The sequence below is a fragment of the Leuciscus leuciscus genome (assembly GCF_965113295.1).
Source record: "Leuciscus leuciscus genome assembly, chromosome: 14".
NCBI classification, from domain to species: Eukaryota; Metazoa; Chordata; class Actinopteri; order Cypriniformes; family Leuciscidae; genus Leuciscus; species Leuciscus leuciscus.
In genome coordinates, this window is record NC_138738.1 from 41360531 (window position 1) to 41372193 (window position 11663).

Here is an 11663-nt window from a genome sequence, read left to right on the forward strand (position 1 = left end):
AGAGTGATTAATGGCTGGACTGAAAGTTTGGAACAACAAACTACATAGTAGTACTGTCAAAATATCTATATTTTACCAGCTGCGTGTTCTCATTCTCTCATCTCAACGACAGCGAGTTTGACACACCCGCCTCCTCTCAGCGCGGGATTGCAGGTAACGTTAGGCCTATTACGCATAATTTTATTAATACCTGCAAGTTTCTATGGCATATTTTAATGGCAAATGTCACGAACAATATTATAACGCGAGGGCACATTCATGTAATCGCAGAAAACTGGACGCGAGCTCTCAAATATACGAACGAACTGGACTCGGATATTGAGTGTGCGCTCTCGGACTGTGTGTCATATCATGTGTAATCGCGAATCTCTCCAAGTGGTTCTCACTGCAGACTCAAATGACGTCCAGCTCCAATCTCTCCATGCTCTTGAATTAAACGCTGTCAAAAGTTATGAAAAATCTAGTCTTTTTGCAAATTAAATTCAGTTTGAATTGAAATCAAGCTTCCTTGTGCTGTGTGTGAGCTATTGCAACAGTTCACGTTACCCTATTGTAAAGACAAATACACTGAGTGAGTAAATATTAGATTATTGTAATGGTTATTGATCAATGTTTAAATATGTAAACAAAAGCCTAAATTAAAATCTCACCTTATAAAGTGGACGTGTCTCTTTAGAAGACTTGAATTAAACTTTTCCATTCAAATAGATTACTGTTACAATGAGTGTTGTGCTTTTCAATGCTTGAAAATAATGATTGCCTTGACAAAATGGATGGACAAAAATTTTGATATTAAAATATTTAGTATGTAGTAGTTTTCCCGATGGTATTAAAAATTATAGGCTAGGCCTACTGAATATTGACATATTTCAAGGTGTCATATTGAAGTTAGAAATTCCAGTATCCACTAATTAATGTCCTTTGGCTTTGACAATAAGGTAAAAACGTGTTAAAAGTAGCTATTTTCTACATAAATCTATGATTTTGTTGAATATTTTTATTGGTAATGCATTAACTATCGCCAGCTAAAAAGTAATTAGTAACTAGTACTCTGAGTAGTTTTTGAGAAGAGTAATTTGTACTTTTACTTAATTACTTTTTTGACACCAGTACTTTTACTTGTAATTGAGTATTATTTCAGCAATGTAACGGTACTTGTACTTGAGTACAAATTTTCAGTACTCTTTCCACCTCTGGGTAAAAGCATGATGCTAATATACTTTTAATATATTTAAAGAAAGTAACATTTTTGTTAGTATATTTGCAATGTAATATTGTAAAAAAGGGAATATATTTAAAATACAATAAAGTATACTTTTTTTCACTAGGGGTGCGATGAGCTCAGAGAGGAAGAAGAAAGGAATCGGGGTTAAATTAAATAGATAATACAAATAAATAACTGATTTTAAAAGTGATTATATAAAGCCAAGGTTGGCAAATAGGTCATTCATACTTTAAATGATTATTCCTGCTCGTATGATCAGATTATTTACTATGAATTGGGGAAAGAATGCATTAAAATACACATGAAATTAAATCAAACAGCAATTCAACTTCAGGAAAAAGTTTGTATTAATATTTGACATATACAGCATAAGAATACACGGCTACACGAGAGTATACATGAGAAAGTGCACGAGACTGCCCTCTAGCCACCATTAATGAAGCAACAATTCGTTCACCATTATACAATATGCAAGATATATATATTTAACACCACACCCATCACTCCTCATATCCCTTCTGACTGTAGTTTATCTCTCATGCCCAACAGCTCTGTCAGACCGGCCTGAATCTGTCCTGCCACCTCACAGATCTGCTGTGCGAATTTGGTCTTTGCCTCTTTCTTGAACTTTTGGGAATCTTTATCAGTGAAGAACAAATCCATGCCGAGTGCGAACCCCTGAATAACACCGGAGGATCTGTTCATCAAGCTGAGAGCACCCGACGTCCCGCCTGCGATCTCGACTAGCCTCACGATCTTTGCAGATTTCACCCTCACACCTTCTCCATCTCTGAGTTGATATCTTTCAAGTAAACTTCAATGTCGTTCATCACACTTTGGTACTCTTTCAAGATCGACTCCACCTGATTTGTGACTCTCTCGGTGATGGCGGCCGATGCGCCGGTGACCCTGTCGGCGAGCGCGACCCCGACCCAGAGCAGGGCGAACGCTAGAGACACACCCATAGTCAAAGGAGCTAGCAGGACTCCCGCTACGACCGCCACTACTACCGACATTCCGATGATCTGGTCGATCCATTTGTGTATTTTATCCAGGCTTGCAGCCACGGCCTCCAGCTCAGAGATCTGTCTTTGCAGAGAGTTTGCACAAAATGGCAGACGAGAAACATAGCGCTTAAGAGCCTCTTTAAACCGTTCCTCTCGGTCCATGTCGGCCCTGCAAAGACAAAAGTGAGATAAATGAAGCCTGGATCCTGGAAGCCTGGATCACAAAACCAGTCACGAGTCTGTGGCAATAGCCAACAATACATTGTATGGGTCAAAATGATCGATTTTTCTTTTATGCCAAAAATTATTAGGATATTAAGATCATGTTCCATGGAGATATTTAGTACATTTCCTATCGTAAATATATAAAACATGTATTTTTGTGAGTGAATGCTGCACAAGCGTGAACATATATGGACAACTTTAAAGGAGATTTTCTCAGTGTTTCGATTTTTTGCACCCTCAGATTCCAGATGTTCAAATAGTTGTATCTCGGCCAAATACTGTCCTATCCTAACAAACCATTCATCAATGGAAAGCTTATTTAATCAGCTTTGTATAAATCTCAATTTCAAATTTCAATTTCTTGTGGTCCAGGGTCACATATAAAGAATCGGTAACACTTTCGAATACTGTTCCTTTATTAATGAATAATTACACAGGAACAAATGAGTAACGCACTATTAACTAACAAGAAACTCTGATTAACGAATGAGTTATAGTATTAGCGCTCAGTTGAATGTGGAAGTTCACTAGCTAATCAATAACTATTTTTCATACCTCACTGAAGACTAAGAACTACAGCTTCATAATTAATATTAATAATGCATAATGTATAATATAAGGTAATGGTAACCTATTAGTAATAAATCAAGTGTTACTACATCCTTCTAAAGGAACTACTAATAATTTGGAAGTGAAAAACATAACTCCCTATTGACTGAAGTCATTGTAAGCTTTGAAGGTTTTTTTTAAGGTTTTGGATAGTAATGACTGTTACCCCTAGTAGAAAAAAAGTATACTTTATTGTATTTGAAATATATTCCCTTTTTCAATAGTACATTGCAAATATACTAACAAAAATTGTACTATCTTTAAATATATTAAAAGTATATTAGCATCATGCTTTTACCTATTTTCACAATGCAACTTTTAACACGCTTTAAAATAATTGTACTTTAGTATACTTTCTAAAAATATAATTTAGAAAAATAAACTTCAGAAAATTAAGTGTATTTATTTGCACTTTATTAAAGGAACCGTATGAACGATTGTGGCCAAAACTGGTACTGCAATCACTTTCAAATGACTGTAGAGCGGTGTATCCCCTCCCCCTCCCCCCTGACTCCAGGTTGCCAGATAGGCTGGCATTTTTTATCCGACACGTTTGTAGCTGCAGCTGTGGTAACTAGAGCAGAGCTGGCAACCTGGATGCCGAAACACTACTGACTTCATGATTGGTAGATAGGTGGAGGGTGGAGCTTCAGGCCAAAACACAACATGACAACATCAACATCAGTTGAGGGCTGCAACTTCACTTTTAAATGACAATATCCTGGCCGGACTACTGTTGTCAGTGATATAAGTATTTAAAATGAACATGATTTCTTAATGTCTAGTGACATATCAGGGCCATTTTATGATTAATTGAAATACATTTCTTACATACGATTCCTTTAATAATTAAAAACAAGCATACTTTTAACATATTTCTAAAAAGTGCACTAGAAGTACATTGGCAATAAATATATGCTTAGTTATACTTTTAATAAATATGCTAAACACAAGCATACTTTTAATATATTTCTAACAAGTGCACTATAAGTAGCCTACATTGGCAATAAATATATGCTTAGTTACACTTTTAATAAATATGCTAAACACAAGCATACTTTTAATATATTTCTAAAAAGTGCACTAGAAGTACATTGGTAATAAATATATGCTTAGTTACACTTTTAAGAAATATGCTAAAAACAAGCATACTTTTAATATATTTCTAACAAGTGCACTATAAGTACATTGGCAATAAATATATGCTTAGTTATACTTTTAATAAATATGCTAAACACAAGCATACTTTTAATATATTTCTAAAAAGTACACTATACAAGTACTTTGGGAAAAAATATATGCTTAGTTACATTTTTAAGAAATATGCTAAACACAAGCATACTTTTAGTGAAGTTTTAGTGTATTTTAAGAAAACATACTTATGTTGCTCTTACTTAAAATACATTTTATGAGTACTTCGCAAAATGATTAAGCTTTTAGTGTGTTTAAAATATATGTACTTTATAAACACTTAGGCCTACTGCAACATATTTTAAATATTTATGTATTTATCATTTATAAACTTTTTTTTTACATTTACAATGTACCAACTTATAATGTATTAGAAACATTTGTCAACGATTATTAAGCATTGCAATAAGAATACTTAAAATTAATGTTGTTCACTTTTACTTGTTTGTAGGATACTTGTAAAAGGCTACTTAAAAGGCTGTTGTCCATTAAATGATACGTTTGTACTAGCACTGAAATGGTTGTGATTGGTTCTTATGATATAATGAGCTCGCCTCGCGCCTCACTCAGAGCTTCTGTTTATCGGATATGCTGTGGGTGCGTGTGTATATGTTACTTGAATGTGATTAGATTTAGAAGTCTAAATTTAAACTGTTAAAAAATATATAGAGCGATCGTGTCTCTTTAGAGGACTAGGAGGAAACCACGCGATTCGTATGGATTAGGTGATTTTTTTTGCGATTAACTTTTTGAAACGTGAACAGATTTGGTGAATCGTTTATCGGAGGGATGTAAATCTCTCAGGTTTCATTCAAATATGTCAGTTTTTCTGTTATGAACTGCTCCGAGACACGAAGGTTGAAGATCCAAATGCAGTTTATTAAAGTAAATCAAAATCGTAATCAGAATCCAGGCAAAGGTCATACACAGGCAGGCAATCCAAACAAACAGACAAATCCAGAGGGTGAGGCAGGAACGGGAAAACCAGGACACGGGCAGAGATCAAGAACCAGGAACAAAAACAACAAAGGAAACGCTCAGAAATGCAGTGGAATAACATACAAGACTTGTATGATGAGGTGAACCAGGCTTATATGGGGTGAACTAAACAATATAATGAGACACAGGTGAATGTGATAATCAGGGATGATGAGTCCGGGCAGTGAATTATGGGTAACGTAGTTGTGAGTGAAAAATCATGAAGCGTAGTTAGTTCTGGCAGGTCACGTTAGTCAAGCTCATGTCAGCTGACTATCAGCTGATCCACATCTACCTATAGGAATACGAAGCCTATCACCGTATACATATATAAGCTGCTTCAGTATTATCAGCAACTATCACGTTTCTCAGGAGCGAATTAAATGGCGAAATTCGGCAGGCAAACAACATCATCTCACAAGGAATCATGCAATCAGGAATTTAGCAAGAGGAATTCTTTCCCCACAAGGATTTCACCTCAGATTCATCTTAAACTTGAACACGAGATTTGCCGCATTGATCATAAGTTCCCTGATTTGGAGTGACCTCAGTCTGCATTGCTGCTCGCATCGCTGCATTATTGACACAGGACTCGACGTGATTCATTCTCCATTCATCTCTGAAAGTCTTCACAAAGCTAAGCTAAGTCCTTTTTTGCTCATTGCTAAAATCTATCAGGGTTTTGGCAACATGCTTGTTGCTAATGCTATACGTGTGGCTTGGGCGGGCTAATCTAACTTAGTCGTTTTCATTAAAATGCTCTTGCTAGGCTTACGCGATCATATTGGCTATGTGCGTTACTATGTGTTGTCATTGGCAACTGATCGCGTTGCACAGGCTGTGCTTTTAGCACTATGCAGCACAGATTCAAGCAGCTGCTTGATATGAATTAACAATTCATGGTGCAAACGGAAATATTCTGCTGTGGCACAGCTTTAAAAAAGACAGTAAACAGTCACAATTCAGTTGAGTCACTTTGGACACGCTTGGTCTATCTAGTTCTTGGAAACACGTCGTTCTTAAAGCTACAGTGTATTGTATACCGTGCTTGCATTTGAATGCATTCTTATATTTCTTTTATTTTTAAGAGCTTGCATTTTTATAGGCTGACATTCAACATGGTTCTATAAAAGCTGTGTAACTTATATTAAGTAAAAAAATAAATAAAATAAATAAATAAATAAAAGTTATTGAAACACTGCTTGTTCTAAGGCTGGGCCTATCTAGTGGCTATTTGAAAACTGCTTGCATTAAAAGCTGTTAGTTGCTATTGGGAACATGGTTGTTGAACTTTTAAGGTTATTTAGTCCAGTCGTTATTTGGAACATGGCGTGTTTTAGGCTTATATCTGGTGTCATTGTGTCACATGCTGTGCTAAGCTTATCAGGTATCAGCAATAAGATGTCTTTTCAGCAACACTGCTATAGCGCATACTGTCCTCAGCGCATGCCGTAGTGCTCAAGCGTTGTTTTATGCTTATCTGGTTGTATTGGAAAATGCTCGTTCTTTATTCTATTCGATTATTGCAACGTGCTGCTTTAAAGTTACCACATGCTTGTGGCTAAAGCTATCTAGATATCAGTAACATACTTGGCACACAGTACATTCACCGCAGGGGTCTGGTATTCAACACTAACAACACCATAGTTTGATGGTCCTGTAAAGGAGTGTGAAATCATGGGAGTCGCCATCTTCACCTCCACAGCCAATGGAATCCGTAGGACGGGAGCAGTAATCATGTTCATGAATGAGGAAGCACACTGTATTCATAGCTTAGCTGCGCACTGCATATGACTCGAGCTAGAGGATGTATGCTTCTCCGATCGGACTACACTAGGTTTAATACTAGTCCTATGGTTATACAACATGCTAGTTGTATCAGTTTGGTTGCTGCTAGTCTGAGCTATTGCTGTAGGGTGTATACTTCCCCTGCCAAACTACACTAGTGTTAACAATGGTTCTGTGATTATACAACATGCTTTTGTACCAGTTGTTGTTGCTAGTCTGAGCTATTGCTGTAGGGTGTATGCTTCACCTGCCAAATTACACCAGTTTTAGCAATGGTTCTGCGATTTACACAATATGCTTGTTGTATCAGTTGTTGCTGCTGCTGCTAGGGGTGTAAGCTTCCCCCAATAGATCCCGTACAATGGTTAAATTGGCTACAGCAACACGCTTGTTGCAATGCGTCTTGCTTGCTCCAGTGTGGGGAGATGTTAAAAATCAAATAACAAAAAAAATTTTTTTTTCTTGTTTTCTACAGAAGTAAACTACATCCAAGTATAACAAGGTCATGATGTCATTTACAGTCGTCACTCAACGAAACTGGAACTGGACTGCGGATATACAACAAGCAGCAGCTGATACATTTTTGATATCACAATTTTTACTTTTTCATTTCAGGTGGTATGTCATTCATTGCAATATGCATGTTTACTGCTAAGGATTTCGGGTATTGACAACATGCTTGTTGCTATGGCTTATGCGGGTATTGGCATCATACTCGTTTAGGTCATCCAGGTAAGGCCAACATACTTGTTGCTTAAGGCTTTCCAGTATTGTTGGTAACATGCTGTTGCTCAAGCTTTTCAGGTATTGGCAACATGCTTGTTGCCTTGGCTCACTCCCGTAACTATAAAGCATCCAGATTGCGCTGTCAGTTGGTTTTGGGGGATATTGGCATATGGTTGTGTTTTGGGGGGTTATTGCTGCTCTCCCTGCTCTTATCCATGCTAGGCTGCATGGATGCGCAGGGAGTTCTCGCCCAGAACGGAACCATGCCGCCAATCCAAATTGTATGCTAATTGTCAATCATATATGACGATAGTGGTCCTGACAGAAATCAAGCGTAGCGTTAGTTCTGGCAGGTCACGTTAGTCAAGCTCGCGTCAGCTGACTATCAGCTGATCCACATCTACCTATAGGAATACGACGCCTATCACCGTATACATATATAAGCTGCTTCAGTATTATCAGCAACTATCGCGTTTCTCAGGAGCGAATTACCCTCCTCCATCCCCAGCTCCTCCTCTCGTCAGTCAGGATTTGGCATTCTGATTCCCTTCGAATCAGAATAAATTCTCAAATTATGTCGTACTTTAAAATCTTGAATTAATGATATCTGCAATACATTCATGTTGGTTCTGTTCTGTTTACCCCAAGGGGGGTTATTGGTGCTCTCCCTGCTCTTATCCATGCTAGGCTGCACGGATGCGCAGGGAGTTCTCGCCCAGAACGGAACCATACCGCCAATCCAAATTGTATGCTAATTGTCAATCATATATGACGATAGTGGTCCTGACAGAAATAGTCTGATGTGGAGTGCCCTCAGGTGGCTCTCAAGGGCACTCCAGCTGATGACCTTTACATTTTCTTTCGAAGATGAACGAAAGTCTTAAATGGTTTTTGTAGTGTTCTAGGTATCAATACGAAGCCAGGCCACAGCAGGTGAACGGGTTACATGTTTCTCTTTATTGCTCATTCTCTTAACACACACCTCGTGTTCATCCTTCTTTTTCTACCCATCTTCTATTCGTATTTCCCTCTTAAACCTACTCCCCCCTAGTGATCTCAGTAAGTATTGCACTGAATAACAGGACACCACAGTTTGGAACTACTTAAGCATGAGTGATCATGACAGAATTTAGATTTTTATTTTTGGCAGGGAACTATTTAATAGAAAACGTAGTGTTGTTTTTAATTTTACCCAGCTTCTTCAAGTTTGCATGGCGTGTGACATTTGGAACCTCATTATATTGTGATTCTAGGTAAGATTTGTATTACATTAACTTTACTTGTCTGTGCCTGTCGTATTTTTGGCAAAGTGTAACAGCACTTATTTTTCAGTTCAGCTATATTCAATTTGACCAATCAGAGCCAAGCTTTTCAAGTCGAAGTCGAAGCAGACTCGAAGAGATGAAGATACTGCCCTCAGAAGTTGCTGGTAAGTTTTAGTTGCTGTTTGCATAAATAACAATCATAAAACAATAAAATCCAATCATTTTGGAGGGTCGTAGAAAAATGTATTGCTGGTGAAGGGAGGGTCAAGTCTATTTTGACTGTAGATCTCAAAACTCCTCTGGTATAGCCCCTTAAATAAAACACAAACAGTCCCTTAGGTAGGCTACATTAAACCACATCATGTCATATCGTCAACATGGTACTTATGAAGCAGAATAGTGGGTCATATGTCTAATGCTTTTTGAAAACTTAAGGCTTTCTTCTTCATAAAACGAGTCGGACATCACATTTTTGTATACATTTTTATTTATTTACATTAGTAAGCTACAGGACATCGTCATTCAAAACATGACCTGCGCGAAAGAGAAAAAAAAATGAATGCGTCATTGTACCCCAGTAGTGATGTTACATAATGTACTTGAACTGGTTCCATTTTAGCACAATTTAATATATTAAAATGTAGTGCAAATAGCTTAAAATTGATCTTAAGCATATCTTGAAATACACTTAACTTGAAGTTGTTTCAAAATAATGCATTTAATACACATTTAGTTAGTACAATTTAAATATATTTATTTTTCACCTGGGTATATTGCTTGTATGTTTCGAAGACACTCATAATGAGTTTGTAATGTACTTGTAACACAAATAAAGTACACTTAATATCACTAATCAAGCATGTAATTAGTCCCTACACAGGCATATACTTAATGTATAGGCTACTAAGTATACTTGAAGTTGTTCCAATTCAATACACGAAAGTACACTAAATACACATCAAAGTTATGCTTTGCTACAATTTAATTACTACTAAAATATACTTAGTACAAAATTGATTGTTTCAAAATAGCACACTTCAAGTTAACTAATCATTAACACACTTGAAGTATACTGATAATTAGTCTAGCTGCAAGTATACTTTGTAGCCTATATATCAATTTTTTTCAGCATGCAGGGACTACATCTTTATAAAGGAACTACTAATAATTTGGATCAGTATTCTAAATTGAAAATCATGGGAACACACTAGTAATGACTAAAGTGTTACCAAATCCATCGGAAGGAATTACTATTCAAAATGTTGCAAAAAGCTTACAATGACTTCAGTCAATATTATAGTTATCATGTTTTTTACTTTAGATACTGATCCAAATAATTAGTAGTTCCTTTAGAAGGATGTAGTAACACTTGAGTCATTACTAATGGGTTACCATTACCTTATATTATAAATTATGCATTATTAATATGAATTATGAACCTGTATATAGTAGTTCTCTGGGAGGTTACTGATTAGCTATAGTGAACTTCCACATTCAACTGAGCGCCATTACTTACTTATTCATTAATCAGAGTTAATATTTTGAATGTTAATAGTGTGTTACTCATTTGTTCTATGTAGTTATTCATTAATGAAGGAACATTAAAGTGTTACGAATGATTTACTTTACCTGGAGTCTGAATCTGAACCTGATTGATCTGTAGATCCTGAACCCATCATCATCATCACTGCGTAAGAGACACTATCAATCCAATGGTCTTTTAAAAAGTATTTATTCTTGCAAGAAGGCCCAGTCACCGCACAGAAGTTACGCTGTAGAGTGAGTGACAGCTGTACGTCTGAAGAGCTGGGCCACCTTTATACTAGTCTTAAGGTCCTAATTAGCAGGTTTCCTTTTCCGGTGCACATTCCTAGATAAGGGACCCATTGTTGCATATCCTTCTATTCATCACTAGCTGACACTAGGAACATCAAAAGTAAATACTAGGGTCAAAGGTCCCTTCCCAGTGAGGTGTCTCACTCCTGCACTTCCACAGGTATACAAACAGGGCCGTTGCTAGTGGGGTGAAAGGTGGTGACAATTATAGGGGCCCCCGCTGCCAGGGGGCTCCCCAAAAAATCCAGCAGTTATACTATATAGGCCCCTGTTGTATGAATAATTCTAATATTTATATTAGTTGTATTCCTGAGATTTAAATGAAAATAAAAACCACAAAAACATGCAATTTTGTTAATTATCTATATCTCTAACGATGAATTTCGTGGAAGAGCAGGAGACTGACTGACTGAAAAATGTTGGGGAAAAGAAATCAGGGTAGGCCTACCTGTTATGTTGTCGGCCTGTTTTGATTTCTGTCTTTGTCTGTGTTCTGTCCATTAGTTCAGTTTAGTCTTCCTCCGCCCCTGCCTGTTTGTTTCTATAGTTACTTATTGATTGGTTAGTTCAGTTCAGGTGTGTCTTGTTAATTTGCCTCTTTAGGCTATGTTCACACTTAGCGTCTTTTTTGACAAGAAAAAGTTGACAACGGCGTTTTTTTAGCAAAAAAAAAAACGCTGGCAGCGTTCGGTTACAAATAGCAGCCGAGCGCGTCTTTTGTTGCTATAACAAGAGCTGCAACAGTAGCCTAGTGCTGTGTGATGCAAAAAATGTAGAGAAAGAGAAAGTTGGCTCTTGCGTTGGCTTTTGAAG

General features: G+C 37.0%; 1 protein-coding gene across 1 annotated transcript; it reads right to left on the reverse strand.

The window, feature by feature from the left end:
- Window positions 1-1475: 1475 nt before the first annotated feature.
- On the reverse strand, window positions 1476-10780 carry LOC309473968 (uncharacterized protein). Its single transcript, XM_082136262.1, has 2 exons — window positions 10644-10780; window positions 1476-2401 (listed from the first exon to the last, which is right to left on the reverse strand). Exons 1-2 carry the CDS (start codon window positions 10697-10699, stop codon window positions 1999-2001), a joined length of 459 nt encoding a protein of 152 aa, XP_081992388.1. The 5' UTR covers window positions 10700-10780; the 3' UTR covers window positions 1476-1998.
- Between the last annotated feature and the right edge of the window lie 883 nt (window positions 10781-11663).

Coding starts and splice junctions, on each gene's coding strand:
- LOC309473968 (XM_082136262.1), bottom strand. CDS start 10,699: ATGATGATGATGGGTTCAGGATCTACAGATCAATCAGGTTCAGATTCA. Junction 2,402..10,643: donor GGTTCAGATTCAGACTCCAG/GTAAAGTAAATC, acceptor TTGTCTTTGCAG/GGCCGACATGGACCGAGAGG.